Raw genomic sequence first — 16,978 nt, forward strand, 5'->3', positions numbered from 1 at the left:
TCGCGTCACATGACATCACATAAAGTATCATGGTGTTTTTTGCCTTTTCTGGAGCTAGGATGGGCGTGGCCTGTGCATGACACATCCGACCCACATGCTGCCAGTTTGACATCATTCTTTGCCTTGGGAGAATGCTAACTGAAAGAAAATGAAGAGATATTAGGCATTGTGGACATTTTGAAAGAACATATTTCCCACATTTCTTTAATTGACTATCAGGGATTGCCATAAAATGAATCTCCCAGTGCTAGATTATCCTGGCCTGCTATTTTGGAGTGCAACTTCCAAAATAGATCATTGCTTATAATCTGAAAGAAAGAACAAGCAAGGAAGAGATAGAGAAAAAAGGTGAGTGGAAAAAGTCAATGTTTGTCCTCTAAAATCACCTCCCCTAATCAGAGAATTCTCCAAATATGTACATGTCAGCTCCCAAGCTAGTAGTTATTGCAGACAATTCTGAAGATCTAAGTCCACATTTGGAGAGCAATGAAAGCTACTATAAAGCTCCTTTCAAATTGGGCCTTTGCTGGGAAATTGACTAAGCCCAAACTCTTCTACTTCACACTGTCTAAGTTTAAACTTTTGCTAAGTAAGGATGCTAGTCTAGTCTACTCCTGTTTTCAGCTGGATACAAATACAAATGAGATTTAATTCACATCCTGAATCTTAAAAGATATTTACTTTCCGATGATAGTAATCTCTGCAATGACTTTTTGCATATTTTCTGAAACCCAAAGTAAGACAGGCTGGGATTTTTATTTGAAGTAAGTCTCACTTTCAAACGATACCAAGAAGTTAACAAAAGAATTAGAGGCATTTGTAGTTATAAAACCTCTTGCTTAATAAAAGGAAAAGATAAGAACAAATTGTGTTAGATGAATATTAGAGCCGGATTCCTGAGACTACAATTCTCAAAAAATCAACGGTCTACAATTCCTGTTTGGACAGCACCCAACTGGTAAACGACAATGGGGGAGACTGCAGCTTCAGCAGACAACAGACGGTCAAAACCACTCCGGAGGCGCGCGCTTCTCCGCAGGGCAGCCTTTTTATGATTGGCTAACATCCTTCCCGAACGTTGAAGTGACGCGCGAGGGGGCTGGGCAAAAGACCACCCACTTTCTCTACCGTTTACGCCCCCAAGCTGTCTCAGCTGCCTCTTCTCCTCTTTGCCGCCGCCAATCAGCTGCGACTTCCAGATTTGGTCCGCCTAGCCGAAAGGGGGTGCTGTCGCACATTCCCTGCGACTGCCCACAGGGAGCGAGGTCCCTCCGTTCGAGTTGAGGGGCAGGAAGCGACGAGTGGCGGTTTTTTGCCCGACGCTGGAGCTAGAGAGTCGCCCGAAAAGGCGGAGGCGAAGTTGGGCGGAGCGGCTGCCTGAGCTTTCTTCTTTTCGGGCCCCACACACGAGGGGACGGAGGGAGAGGCCACCGAGCAGGGGCCGAGGAGGGTCTCGCCATGGCGATCCGCAAGAAGACTAACAAGAACCCTCCCGTGCTCAGCCATGAGTTCGTCGTGCAGAACCACGCGGACATCGTCTCCTGCATGGCCATGGTCTTCCTGCTGGGGCTCATGTTCGAGGTGAGAGGCGGGAGAAGGCAAAGGCGCCGCAAGACCCCAGTGAGGCTGCCGGGCACCCACCCGATAGGAAGGGCCGGGCGGAGTTTAGCGGGGAAGATTTTTCAGAACGACGCGGACCAGGGGGACCAAATGGGAATGGGTACCACCAGGAAAGCCAGAACTGATTTCTAGTCGCAGGGCGTGAGCCTTTAATGCCTCGGCTGCCGCTTCTCCTGCCGTTGCCGGGGTGGGGTAAATAAATGCAATGCCTGAATCGGTGTACGTGTTAAAGATACCCAGATACCCTGTGAGCATATGGATCTCCCCCGTACCACTGACTGCTTGGCTGATTAGGAGGAGGAAAGCGATCGTCTCTTGCTCGCAAATCTTTGTCGAAACTACCTAGTCGTTAGTATATAAAGGAAGGGGAAAATAACCAGCAACCGGCGATCGGGTCCTACTCTGTGACTCCCATGTGGAAGGTCAGCTTCGCTTGTCTGTCCTCCGGGTCAATATCTGGTCGTTCCTCGTATTATTGCCTGTTCTTGCCTGGAAAAGAAGGGAGCAGGTAGGGCTGTACATAGCAATGACAGTTAGCGAGGTGATACGAACAGCAGATAGCAAACTCAAAAGATGCAACCACCTGCCGGCGGGAGCAGCGGTCCCCCTTCTCGGATACGGCCGGTCGGGTCCTTGTCGGTTCATCGGACCGTTAGACCCTCGTCCAAGAGGGTCCAATAATCCCACCCATTTGGCAGCTCTGTCACCCGTCTCAGTGGAGCTGCTTCGGGCAGCTGCAGTGTCCTGGCGCAACCGGGCTTAAATACTACGCCGAAAGCCCGTTTTCACCCGTTTGTATTTTACGCCCCTTTCCTGGGAAATCCAAATGGGTGGAACGGGTTTCGAAGCGACCGTGTGCAGCAGCAGAAGCAGCAGCAGCGACTCGCGATGCTGAGCTTCCCGAAGCTGGCAGGGGAGAGGAAAAGAGAAAGAGAGTTGCCTGTTTTTTGGGAAAAGAAGCTGTGCCTGACCCGCATGCTTCGTTCCAGCGCGGGAGTTCCTGGTCTCGGATAGGTTACGTGGCACTCGGAGCAAGAGCTCGGTGTCGGGGGGGAGGAATTGGCCGCTTCTGCGATTTCGGGGCGGGAAGGGCCGGCAGGGTTGGGGCGAAGGGGGGGGAGAGGCTGGAAGGCGAGGCGTCTCCCATTGCCGAAGCTGGAAGGAGGAGGAGACGGAGGGAGAGAAGACGCGCTGCCTTTTGTGTGCAGCCGACGAACTACAAACCCCATGGGGCGTTGCGGCAAGCGACTCCTCCCCTCCGCTTCGGAACAAGGTGAAATGGCTGGTGACGTGTGCAAGCGAGCCGTCCGCGATGCACATCCGAAGGAGGCGGGGTTGGTTCACGCCCCTGAGGATGATATGACACGTATCCAGTTTTGCCTGTTAACAGCTGGAGCGTAGGAACGGGTATCGGAAGAAGGGCTGCGGCGTGCCCCAGTTCCGTAGCTTGCTTTTCGGGGTGGGGGGGTGGGGGGGACGGGGACACAAAAGCTTCACCCGCCGTTAGAAAATTTGCTCCAGTACAGGGGTCTCCAATCTTGGTCCCTTTTAAGACTTGTGGACTTTAACTCCCAGAGTTCCTCAGCCAGCTTTGCTGGCTGAGGGACTCTGGGAGTTGAAGTCCACAAGTCTTAAAGGGACCAAGGTTGGAGACCCCTGCTCCAGAAGATAATAAAGCATTTAAATGGTGTAACTTTCACGTTTCTAGTACTGATCACTTTTACCATGGATTAAAATGTGCCCTCTTGAAAGGTGTGAAATGAGAATTTCAAGGAAAAATGATTATTGTGCTGAATAATCATTGGCTGGGGTCCCAAACTTCGTAGGCTGAATATCCTGTGGATTGTGGATTGGCTTTCAATTCAGATTTTTTTTCTGAATGCAACCAGTACTGTTAATGCAGGGTTCAGTGTTGTGCAAAGCCAGGATATTGGATTGAATAACCCATTCTTAAATCAATGATGGTTCAGTATGAACTCAGCCACCACTGTGTAAAATTTATTTAATCAGTATAATACTGATTTAGTTCTTCGTCATATGAAGAAGAGATTGCAGAAGATGAAGTCTGTTCAGTATTATATTGCCAATCTGTGATTTCCTAATAGGTTTGTCCTGATTAAATTTCTAATTGGCTAATGACAGCTTTAAATAAGGCTTTTGTGGTTAAAAATAATAATTTGATAGAATTACCATTAATACAATTATGTTATTTGGACAGCTGTATTTTATAACTCATTTGGCATGCTGTAGATATAGTTTCCTTCCAGGTAACTTTCCAAGGAAGTTTACATTCAGTTCTTCCCATTGAACTTCAAACAAACAATAGCAACCAAAAAATTGCTAGAATGCTTATTTGCATTTAGCCAGTCATCCTTTATTTTTGACTCAGCCTAGTTCATTATTTTTCAGTCTGTTAAATATATTTTTTCAGCTATATGAAAGAATATAGATGTTCCTATGATTTCCTCTGCAATCACACAGTTTTATTCAGACAAATTGTTTTATTGCAGGTTACAGCCAAAGCAGCTGTTGTCTTTGTTACACTTCAGTACAATATTACCATTCCTGTTACAGGTAATCTTCTAATAAATGTTTGGGTATTTGTCTGCAATATTATTTTACACCAGGAACATATTGTATCTTGAATGATAACCAAATGTGAATGACATACTGAAGCACCAGCAGAAATGTTTAGTGGGTGTTAATAAAGCTGCTCCAATTGTGGCTTGAGACCACAGAAGTGGTTTAAATTTATAATCAAACTGGTTCAATTCTGTATCAGTGCTGTTTGAAAGGCTCTGAGATTTGGATTCTTCCAGTCTTTGCTCATTCTTCCTCTCATGGATGGAAATTTCATCTTTTTCTTCTTGGTTTGTAAAAAATCAGAATTAGTTCTTTCATCAAAACAATAAAATATGATTTGTCTATATTCTTTACCTTATGGTAAGATGGGCAGCCAATAAATTAGATAGATAGATAAATAGATAGAAAGACAGACAGACAGACAATATAAAAGCTTAATGCCACAATTTGATCCAAATTTCTAATTTTGACTTGCACTTAATGTACAAGCAAATCTTTGCCAGTTCCAACAAAATGACATATCTTTGCATACTGCAAATCTAGAAAGGAATCAGTTTTCTAGAAGAGGAAATAAATCTTACAAAGCTTGTTTACATGGTATGAAACTATGGCTTGGCATCTGCTTGGCATCCCCTAAAGGAATATTGTTTGAACTTTCTATAACAAACCACTAAATTTTCCAAAAAGACATGGACTTCCCTTCTCCTTGTTAGGTCAAAAAAAATCCCATGATGAGTTTGTTTATAATATAGACATCTCTTCAATTTTACTTTTTAAACTAACTTTTGTATCAAAAAAAAGTATGTCAAAATGAAGAACTTGTTTACTAAGAGGTGAGCAGACTCTGGCCAATTGATTGTTAGAGACCTGGTTAAGTGCACCATCAGCCAGCTGGCCATGCCAGAGCCTGCTTTCTGCTTTCATTCAGCCTCCCTCTTGTATCAGTGGTCAGCCAGCTAATTGTCAATGAAAAGAGAAGGGCAGAGAACAAGCATTGGCAAATCAACTTGGGAATCCCTATGAACCAGCAGTGATTTGCAGATCACAGTTTAGGAATCATAGCTTAAATTAAATCTGTTTCTTTGCTAATGAACTTCTGAATTTAAAATATGGACAGGAAGATAGTGAAAATCTGATCAACGTTAATATTTTAAACTGTTGCCTGGGTTGTTCTTCCTGTACTACTATTACTACTACTTGTACGACTATTGGTTTGGAATATAGAAATAAAATTAGATATGTTTTTGATTCCTGATATAAATTGAATGAGGCTGGTCAAAAAAAATGCATTCTTAAATATTGTTTTTTTTTCCTCTCAGAAAACCAGCCGACAGAAACAGTGACATTATATCATTATGGTATCAAAGATCTGGCTACCGTTTTCTTCTACATGCTAGTGGCAATAATCATACATGCTGTTATTCAAGAATATGTGTTAGATGTAAGTACTGTTTGTTAGAATAATAACGGGCACTACCAAAATAGAAGTTGATTGCATTATGGACTTTTGATATATATGACAAGTCACTTACTATCTTAACTATCAGTAATGAGATAACTTTTTTCTTTAGAAAATTAACAGGCGAATGCACTTTTCCAAAACAAAACACAGTAAATTCAATGAATCTGGACAACTCAGTGCATTTTACCTTTTCTCTTGCGTCTGGGGAACAAGCATCCTTGTGTCGGTGAGTAAGTCAGAGGAAGATATATAATGGGGAGTAAAACAGTTGACTATGATCACACAGTTATGTTGCCATGAAAATACTCATCACATCAAAAATGTTTTTCTATACAATTCCCTTTTGAATTCCATCCTATACAATTCCATTAGTACTGTTCTGTGGTAATGAATGCTCAAAGTATCAATGTTAAGTTTTCCAGAAAAAAATTAAGTACCCAGATAGTGCCATTCATTTTATTGCTTGGTGGGAAAGATAAATAATATACTAATAATGGCTGCTCTTATTGGCTGCAGTATACAAGCAAAAAGATCCAAGGAAGATCAATACTTTCCTGGGACAGTAGATACTGAAGTTTAAAATGCTAACCCTAGAATGCAAAATATATATAAATAAAATATGCTGCTAAATGAAATTATTAAGTGGGGGTGGCAGTTGGGATGTATAAGTTATCAACTTATTTGTTAAGGAGGACTTGCCAGCCAAGATACATTTGTGGCTAGGAAAGGTTCTCAGATAGTTTTTATGGTACAACAAGGAGTTCACATTTAGTTGAAGTTGCCTTATATGCATCTGGCATTAAATTGAGCTCTATGCAGTTCATGTAAAACTGCTGCTTCTGTTTCCTGAATTTAGAAGCACTTTGTTTAAAACGAGGAATCACAGTTCAGTTTTAGGCTTGCTAATTCATTGAACTCAGATTTCTATGTCAGCCTTCCATGCTATCGGCCATGCTTAGAAAGAGATTAAGCAACTTCATAGGGCATTTGATTAATATTTCCTGTGTCTTATTTTCAGGAAAACTATGTATCAGATCCAACATCACTCTGGAGAGATTACCCACACACATCAATGCCGTGAGTTTTTTAATTAAGAATTTAATAATTTATTCTATCCCACCTGACTTTTGTAGTTATTAAAATAATCATTTTCTTAATTATGTATAAAGATATCTATTTTCAGGCAACTAACAAGTTATATTATTAGCAGTTTATCTACAATAATCTTATGTCCTTAGTTTTTAGGTGCTCCAGAAAATTTCAAATATTACTCCATTGTAAAAACTTAGCCCAATAAAGGTTTTTGTATGAAATAATCAGTGCATTTTAATTTTGATTTTTACATATTGTATTCTGCAGGTTTCAAATGAAGTTCTTTTATATCTCACAGATGGCATACTGGTTTCATGCCTTTCCAGAATTCTATTTTCAGAAAATAAAAAAAGTAAGATTACATCTAATACCTTGTCCACAAGCTTACAAATTAAATGCATGAATAATACAGATAGTTATCTAGACAACAAGCAGAATTTTGTCTATGGGATTTGCAAAGAAATGTACCTTTGAAATGGAATTTGCTGAAAAAATGTCAGCGAGATCGTAAGCTTTAGATATGTAATTTCAGGCTCTTGTGCTCTTGTCCTACTTGCGTATATGGAAGGCTTTGCTTCCTGTTTCAGCTAATCCAAATCTGCCTCTCTTTTCCCTGCTTTTGCAACTAGTTCAAGCAGCTTCTCAAATTGAAAAACAACTTCTTGATTAGTTTTAAAGCACCAAGAAATGAACCTTCTGTAATTTCTTCTTCTAAGATTGTGGTTTACCATTATGTCTCTTCCCCACTCTCAAATATTCCCCATATTCAGTTTTGGGCTGTTGCAGCAAGAACTGTTACAGTATAGAACTGAAATTATAAATCTACCTATCCTGGAACTTTTGTGAGTGGGCGATATCATCATTTATTTTAATAAAGCTTTTTGGCTGATTTTATACAGTAAACCGAGACATGAATAAATAAACTATTACAGCAGAGCATGTTATATACCCTGTCATAGTGACCTTTTTTAAGATCACTACATACATTAAACAATATTTTTAGGCACTAATGGAATAGTTAAGTGTTTTATATCATTAACAAATATGGTGTTTCCATTAAAAACAAAAGTAAGCAGGATTTACTGATCAGACAATTTTGCAGTAAATTAATGAGTTTAATATTTTTTCTAAGTATTCTTAGATAAAGGACAACAATTCCTATAATTCCCAAACAGCATATTCTGCAACCTTTTGGGCTGACAATTGGAGAGGGATATAGTTAAGAAACACAATTATGAAAGCTAATTGAATATGATAATTCTTGGAGCATTCATAAGCTTGCATCTCTTTCATAGGAAGACATTCCTCGCCAACTTGTTTACATTGGACTATATCTTTTCCATATCACTGGAGCTTATCTGTTAAAGTGAGTGGCATTGTTATTTTGCTGGGGGAGGGAGTCCAGTAATTTGTACGATACAGTCCAATAATTTGTAATAATAAAAAAAATGGTGCCTCCAATGATGCTTTAAAGATCATGTTGCAGTATTTCCTTTAGCATAGTTTAGATGACAAATTAATCCATAAATGTACATATCAATTTTCAACATGTACCAATGTTTAGGTTTCCATCCCGCATTTTAATAGATAGCATGGCAATAGCAAAGGTCTCTAGAAAGAGGGAACTTGGCAGCTACTCATTCGTGGAATCTCTTGTCTTCCCTACCATGCAAATAGATGTATGTATGTTGTTCTTTACACAACTCAAAGGAAGGATGAGACAACACCAATTTCCATCCTTTAGTTGTGTTGAGAATTTGAGGTTGGTATTCTAGCCTAGGGATGGGGTGGCTCAGTGGCTAAGACACACTGAGCTTGTCGATCGAAAGTTCAGCAGTTCGAATCCCTATGCCGTATAATGGGGTGAGCTCCCGTTATTTGTTCCATCTTCTGCCAACCTAGCAGTTCGAAAGCACGTAAAAAATGCAAGTAGAAAAATAGGGACCATCTTTGGTGGGAAGATAACAGCGTTCAGTGCGCCTTTGCTGGCCACATGACCAAGAGACGTCTTCAGACAGCGCTGGCTCTTTAGCTTTGAAAAGGAGATGAGCACCGCCACTAGAGTCGGGAACAACTAGCACATATGTGCAAGGGGAACCCTTACCTTTATCTATTCTATCCTAGATGTACCAAATGTTCTCAAGATTCACTTGAGAACTTTCATTCACAGTTCTAAAGGTCTTTTGTTTCTTTGCTAATTAATATCTGGTGTATTCTTTTTTTATAGTTTGACCCATCTTGGTCTTGTTCTTCTTGTGTTACATTACTTTGTGGAGTTTCTGTTCCATATCTCCAGACTTTTTTACTTCAGTGATGAAAAACACCAGAAAGGGTACGTGCTTCTACTTGTCATATCTCACATATGCTATCTCTCACATTATAAATGTTTATAGAAATATTGTTCATATTTAGTTAATACTTGCTGCATGCATAAATGCATACATATATTGTATATAACAATACAGCGAATATTACCTACTTTTTAGATAAATCAAAGATGTATGCTGTATGTCATAGATTAGTAGCTGTGCTTATATGAGCTTTTTGTTCAAAATAGAATTAAACACAATTGGTACGGTATATTATTTACATGCAAGGACCTCAAATTTGTTCATTTGTTTAAAGGATGGTCTTGATCTGTCCATACCTAGGAATATTCACATAAAATATATCCTTCAACTGAAGAGTACATAGCAGCCTTTCCAGAAGATTTCTTGTGCTTTATTTATCAGTGGGGGATAGCAATGTTGTATCAAATCCGTGCCAAAGCTCAACAGCATCATATACAGAAGAATCTTTCCTGATACGTTTTGAAAATGTTTTTTCTTAAGAGGCAGAATTATTCACCCAGAAAACTTAGTACATAATGCGTATAAATATCTGAAACTGAAGATGTGAGTAACACAATTGGTGGATGAATTCTGATAAATCATGTATCTTTTATTTCTTCCTGCTAGGTTTACATTGTGGGCTGTTCTTTTTGTTTTGGGAAGACTCCTGACCTTAATTCTGTCTGTCCTTACTGTTGGATTTGGCCTTGCTAGAGCAGAGAATCAGACTTTGGATGTTAGTACTGGAAACTTTAATGTGCTACCAATCAGGTATAACACAGATATGTGTTCTTGGAGCATATGATATTAAAACATAATAGTTAAAAATTATTTTCAAAAAGGTTTTTCTTGAACTAATTGCTTGAGAAAGCTGTTGTCTTTGTTAGGAATATTGGGCATATTACTAGGAGAAAGAAAATGAATATTTAAAATACCTTTTACTATATTTTGCAAATTCTTTTGTCATTTTTATGATGCTTTAAAATCATAATTTTCCTAACCTGGGCTTGTTTGAATCATTTCCGGGGGAGGGGAAAATAAATTGCAATGTTCCAAATTAGCAGATGCTTGCTAATTGTGCCATCTGTTTTGAATTAGAATAAATAGGATAATAATTATATGATACAGATAGTCCTTGACTTGTGATTGTTTGTTTAACGACTCTTCAAAGTTGCGATAAGACTGATCTTCACACTTAATCCTCACAGCACTCCTGCAGTCACTTGATTGCAATCTGGGTGCTTGGAAGTCGGTTAACAACACTTGCAGCATCATGCAGTCTCATGATCACTATTTGCAACCTTGCCAGCTGGTTTCAAAGCAAAGTCAGTGGGAAAGCCAGCAGATGGTCACAAGTTAGGGTCATGTAATGTCTCACTTAATGACCATGGTTAAGTAGCTCAATGACCAAGGCAACAAACGTTATAAAATTGGGGGCAATCCTGTCACTGCACCACTTATTGACAAATTATTGTGGTAAATCAAGGGTCACTTGCAAATTCATGGTTACCAGAATATTTAATAGTGTATGGCACCAAAGTTAAAAGTCAGTGTGAAAATACATTATTTTGGCATATTCTGTTTTCCCCTTTACCAACTTTCGTGGAGGCACCAGCTCTTCCTAGGTTCCTATATCTATGTTTTTAACAAAAAAAAATAAATTGAAATTAAGCTGAGGGCCTCCCATTTCTTAATCCTGTATATAAAACCTGGCACTAATTTTAGTTGCTGCATAGAAACATCAATTTGCTATGTGACATTTAAAAAAAAAAGATTTTCTAATATATGTACTGCTATTTATGATCTTCCTTTTGCTAGTCCACCAATATACTAAATTGTTTGTACTGGTGACAAGCAAATTAAATATTAGTTAGTAGGCACCTCATATGTGGGGTGCCGCAGGGGTCGGTTCTCTCGCCTCTCCTGTTCAACATCTATATGAAGCCGCTGGGTGAGATTATCCGTGGTTTCGGGGTGGAATACCATCTGTACGCTGATGACACTCAGCTGTACATTTCCACCCCTAACCACCCCAATGAAGCCGTCGAAGTGATGTCCCGGTGTCTAGAGGCCGTGCGGGTCTGGATGGGGAAGAACAAGCTTCAACTCAACCCGTCCAAGACAGAGTGGCTGTGGATGTCGGCATCCCGGTACAGCCAGCTTACTCCATCGCTGACTGTTGGGGGCGAATCATTGGCCCCCAGGGGGAGGGTTCGCAACTTAGGCATTCTCCTGGACAATCAGCTGTCTTTAGAAGAACATATGACGGCCATCGCCAGGGGAGCTTTTCATCAGGTGCGCCTGATTTGCCAGTTGCGTCCCTTCCTTGACCGGGATTCCCTATGCACGGTCACTCATGCCCTTGGCACTTCCCGCCTGGACTACTGCAATGCTCTCTACATGGGGCTCCCCTTGAAGAGCATCAGGAGGCTCCAGCTGGTCCAAAATGCGGCTGCGCGGGTAATAGAGGGGGCACCACAATGCTCCCATATAACACCTCTCCTGCGCAGCCTGCACTGGCTGCCAGTGGTCTTCCGGGTGCAATTCAAGGTGTTGGTTATCACCTTTAAAGCACTCCATGGCACAGGACCGGGTTACTTACGGGACCGCCTACTGCCACCTATAGCCTCCCATCGACCTGTGCGCTCCCATAGGGAGGGCCTCCTAGGGTGCCGTCAGTCAAACAATGCCAACTGGCGGTCCCCGGGGGAGGGCCTTCTCTGTGGGGGCTCCTGCCCTTTGGAATGAGTTGCCTCCGGGGTTGCGTCAACTCCCCGACCTCCGGTCTTTTAAACGCGAGCTCAAGACCTTTCTATTCCAGTGCAGGGCTAGCCTAAATGAAATTTTAAATGGGGGTTTTATGATGGTTTTATCTTAGTTTTAATCTTATTTGGCCAAATTTTAGAATCAGTTTTTTTAATACGTTTTTAATTTTTGTTTATGTTTATGTTGTTTTACTTTGGCTGTAAATCTTCCTGAGTCCTTCGGGAGAAGGGCGGTATAAAAATTGAATGAATGAATGAATGAATAAATGAATGAATAAATAAATAAATAAATAAATAAATAAATAAATAAATAAATAAAGTAGCCTTCAAGAAACATCTTCCTAAAAGAAACAGTTTTTGTAATCCTTTCCATCTCTGGATCATCAGGAATTCTAATATTCTATCTCTGGTCTTTATAGAATCAGTGTGCTGGCATCAATCTGTTTAACACAAGCCTTTATGATGTGGAAATTCATTAATTTCCAATTAAGAAGGTGGAGAGAACATTCTTCCCCTCCTCAACCAGTGAAAAAGAAGTTTATGACAACAAAAGGCAAGCCATCGAAAAAAGAAAGAGGTTTGTGCTTTAATGATTTCTGTATACTTTTGGCAGAAGTACAAAAGGGAAGTAGTTGCTTTGCATAATTAGGAAACTATAAATGATGTGGTTTAATCTGATAACAAGTTCACCTTCCTCACACATACACACACCAGCCTACTTGCCTGGAATTCGTGCCCATGTTGTCGTCATGTCAGGTCCTCACTTAACAATCCACATGGTTCTGGGGTTATGATGGCAACCAGGACTGCCAGGATTGCCAACAGTAAACAGTGTGGATTACCTGAATGTCACACTTATGCGTGCATCTCTTAATGATGGAAATTCCAATTCCAGTTGCCATCATAACCCAAGGACTACCCATATTTCCTAGGCAGCTCACAGACAGACTATTATGCTTATTTCTCCGTAAAGTACTAGTAGTACTCTACTAGTAGATGGCTTGGCCTATCTTGTTACATACTTGGCCTGGGGAATGAAGAAAAGGGGAAGAGAGGAGCAAACTTGGGCAAAACTGTTAAATTGTTCAAGTGAAATCTAGAATAGAATACAGGATCAGAGAAGAAAAAAATGCATTGCTATCTCAGAAAATATGAGTGATGGCCCTGCATGCCTTCGGTACAATTGCTGAGAGAACGTTACCACATTGAGGGAGAAAATTGATGAGCTGTATTCTCTCCAGAAGGACCTGCTTCCTCCCTTTCCCTAATGTTCTAAAGTGGCTAAATGTGATTCAGCAGTCATTTTTTGTTAGAGACGAAAATGAATACCATTTTAAAACGGGCCGGTAGAAATCTCTGGACATTATACCGTTAAAGCATCTGTGAGAAACATTCTGATTTATGATGTGCTTGAAGCTTCTTCCCCTGAATTAATTTTAAAGCTCTCTATTAAAATGTTTTAAATCTTTGTAATCTATGGGCTTGGAATCCAGAGAAAAGAGTTAATTATGTTTTTTTTATTTTATTTTTAGAAAATGGAATCAATGGAACATTAACCTCAAATGGAGCAGACTCACCTCGCAACAGAAAAGAAAAATCGTCTTAAAACAGAACTTTATTAAATTAATTGACTAATATCCCCAAAGAGAACTGCTTTTTACTTGGAAAGTCCTTCAGCACCATAGTTCCTACTGTTAACAAAAAATATATAATAAAATTAATGCCTTTTTGATTACTGATATCAGAATGTTTTGTGCAACTTTTGAAATGTTTAAATGAAAAAGGCTATTTTATTTTTAATAGCCATAAAAATCTTTTTGGGTATTAATGAGAATTCACTTCTGAAACCAGTACAGTAATACAGTCTGCCGTTCCTTATATAGTGGTTGAATTTAATCCATTTGAATATGAAGTTAGGACATTTTTGTTTTAAAGGAGAAGTTAAATCAAGGTTAAAGTTGTACTATTTTTTTAGGCATTCTCTAATATTTAGTTTTATATTTTGAAATACAGCTTGGAACAGAATTTGTAAACTGTCAAAACAATATTTTGTAGAGAACATCTACACTGATTCAAGAAATTCCCTTATTAAAACACAGTTGACTGATTAAAATGCTGTGTATGCATTTATCTAGAAATCTCTTGTGTAATTGTGGATTTAGTAAGAAGTTGTTTAGGAAGTAACTGAATGGGTGGCCAGCCACTGAGGCCAGTGACGACTTATCACCTCCCAGCTTGTTGGAGGGTTACAGTAGACATTCCATGACATGGACAGAATTTTTCAGACTTTGCAAAGTTTAAAGGTGGAAATGGATCATGAAGCAGACTGCTGTTACTCTCACATTTAAAATCTATACAAAATCTGAAAACTGCTAAAAATCCTCTTTTTGAAATTCCCTTATAAGGTAACAGGACTTCAGTAGTGCAATTGTGGAAGGAAAGATTTTAAGGGAGGAAATGGAAGACGTTTTCTGGAAATCAGCCATTTTTTTTCTTTGAATTTCAGTAATGTAATGGTTCTGACCATCCTTATGAAGTTCATAGATTCCAATCCTAATCTATGAATATTAATATTTAGTTAAGTCAAATACAACTTGTATGGAATTCAAATAGTATTGAGTCTTTTATTGTTTTGTTATTATCTAGCCTTTCCCTTTGGAGCTCAAGGCATTGCACTTCAAAATCTCATATGCTCCTTACAAAAGCCCTTCAAGATAGACCACACTTAGTGATGTGGCTGGCCCAGAGTTATTCCACGAGTATTATGATCTGTTTATGATCTGAACTTGGGTTTCTCTAGACCCATGACTACACTTAAGCTACTATTCCAAAAGGGTTATATTATTATGATTGTTTCTCAGCTTTCTTAATTATATCTGATATAATTAAAGGAGAGAACACAGAAATAGCAGTGGCTAACAAAATGATAACTTTGCTCCCTAAGCTGATGAAAGGAATCCATTTCTTCTTGCAACCTCAAACATCTTCACTCTCAATTGTAAATGAGCAATGTGGGCAGCTTACTTGAAGTTCATATCGCTATACTCTAAAATACTTTTGCTGGCCCAGCAAATATAGAAAAAATAATTTTCTATATTGTACAATTATCTTGAATATGGCAAGCCTAACAAAAAACTAATGAGACTCAATCATCTAGTCTATATAATATTAACAACTTAATGTTACTAGATTAACAGGCCAGGATTCTTGAACAAACATTAATCCTTACAGCATTTATTGAGTTTAACAAAAAAATTTAAAGGTTTTTTTTTTAAACTGGTAGCAATAGGAGTCATTAATCACCAGTAATGCCTAAGAAGAGCCTTTTTGCAACTAATTTATGTTATATATTTCTAGCTTCCAAGAAGCTAAACAGCTTATTATCTGGTACTTTTTTCAGTTTTTGCCACCTTTTTTATGGATCAGGATTAACAGAAAAGCTGAGTTCTTGGAAGAGCTTTTGGGTAGAATGTAGTAGACCTACATGAGTTTCAGCTTCACAGTTTAAAAGCTGCTTAAATGAAAAGTGTGAAAAATATATGAATTCAATAGTATAATAGTTCTGAAACAAGTTTAAAATTATCATCTTTTTCTTGTAATTCTGCTCTGGATTATGATTGATTGTTATCAATATAATAAAAATAGATTCAATCTAACTAGAATCATTTTGGGGAGAAAAGACAAAATATTGTACAATGCCTCCAAAAAACTCTTCTAAAGAATGGCATGCTGTCTTAAAATAAGTAAAAATCGCTTGATGCCTAACTAAACAAAATCTGTCTATGGAAATAAGGAAGAATCACAAACTTCCCTTTTTCTGTACAATAGTAGTACATTTATCATAAATTGAGTCTGGGATATCCAATTTTTAATCAGCTGAAAATGCATTCCCTTATTAGAAATGTTTCTCTTCTGTCTGTTTATTCTCTAATACTACTGTCTGTTTATCCAATACTAATCCTTTGAACCAGATTTCCCTGCCTTGTAACCAAGATACAAAGGGCTTTGACAGCAGTACTTTCCTGTTGTTGGAGTTAGGTGTGTCTATTTTTTGAAAAAGTCCTTACCTTGAAAAATTGGATTATGTTGCTGATTTGCATTATGTGTGAGCTTTGTATCCAGGTAATTTTAACTTTCCTTTTCTACTTGAAGTGGAGGTGAAATAAGGTGGAGCTAATTTTAACTATATTTTTGTTTCTCTTATGATCTTTCTTTTGCTTAATATTTCTTTCTTCTTTTCTATATTTACCATGATGTTGTTTATCTTGAAAAGGAATAGAGTGATGGATATTTATAGTCAAGCTTTTTTTTTTATTTTTATTGAAAAGGTTTTACAACAACAATTAAATTTTTTCCCTCCCCTCCCCCTACTTCCCCCCTCCCTCCAAACCCCCCCCCCCGACTTCCCGGAGCAAACACAAGGTATAGTTCAATAAACAAACATTATATTAAATTTTTAAAATCTAACACAATTATAATCCTTCTCTCTCACATGACCTGACTTCTTCCATTAAAATCAAAAACAACATCCTTCATTCAAAGGCAATCTGGAATTTCTTAATCTGATATCTATTTTGAATATAATCAATCCAATTCTTCCATTCATTTAGATATTTTTCTTGAGTACTGTCTTTCAAGAAGGCTGAGATTTTAGCCATCTCAGCCAAATTGGAAACTTTCAATATCCATTCTTCTATTGTGGGTAATTCTTTTTTCTTCCAATATTGTCCAATCAACAGTCTTGCTGCTGTTATTAAGTTCAAAATCAATTTAGTCTCAATCACTGTACAGTCTGTTGTTATTCCCAAAAGGAAAAATTGTGGTAGGAACTTTATCTTCTTCAGAACATTCTGCATAATCCACCAAATTCTTATCCAGAAAGACTTAATTTTCTTACAAGTCCACCATACATGAAAATATGTAGCATCATCACAATTACATCTCCAACATTTCGCTTGCATATCTGGATACATACATGATAATTTCTTAGGATATAAATGCCATCTATAAAACATCTTATAAAAATTTTCCCTTTCTAACATTCCAAATTTTTTCCCATGTTTCCAACATTATTGGTTCCTGAATATTCTGTGCCCATTTTATCATACAATCCTTTATTAAATCTC

General features: G+C 38.6%; 1 protein-coding gene across 1 annotated transcript; it reads left to right on the forward strand.

Annotated features, from left to right (window-relative positions):
* Positions 1-1,286: 1,286 nt before the first annotated feature.
* Positions 1,287-13,591, forward strand: TRAM1 (translocation associated membrane protein 1). The gene is made up of 11 exons (XM_058177448.1): positions 1,287-1,581; positions 4,131-4,194; positions 5,523-5,644; positions 5,775-5,891; positions 6,684-6,742; positions 7,025-7,109; positions 8,053-8,123; positions 8,985-9,089; positions 9,715-9,858; positions 12,272-12,429; positions 13,385-13,591. The coding sequence occupies exons 1-11, from the start codon at positions 1,459-1,461 to the stop codon at positions 13,456-13,458; spliced, it is 1,122 nt and encodes a 373-aa protein (XP_058033431.1). The 5' UTR covers positions 1,287-1,458; the 3' UTR covers positions 13,459-13,591.
* Positions 13,592-16,978: the final 3,387 nt, after the last annotated feature.

The sequence above is a fragment of the Ahaetulla prasina genome, chromosome 3 (genome assembly GCF_028640845.1).
Source record: "Ahaetulla prasina isolate Xishuangbanna chromosome 3, ASM2864084v1, whole genome shotgun sequence".
Lineage (NCBI taxonomy): Eukaryota > Metazoa > Chordata > Lepidosauria > Squamata > Colubridae > Ahaetulla > Ahaetulla prasina.

Coding starts and splice junctions, on each gene's coding strand:
- TRAM1 (XM_058177448.1), top strand. CDS start 1,459: ATGGCGATCCGCAAGAAGACTAACAAGAACCCTCCCGTGCTCAGCCAT. Junction 1,582..4,130: donor TGCTGGGGCTCATGTTCGAG/GTGAGAGGCGGG, acceptor GTTTTATTGCAG/GTTACAGCCAAAGCAGCTGT. Junction 4,195..5,522: donor TATTACCATTCCTGTTACAG/GTAATCTTCTAA, acceptor TTTTCCTCTCAG/AAAACCAGCCGACAGAAACA.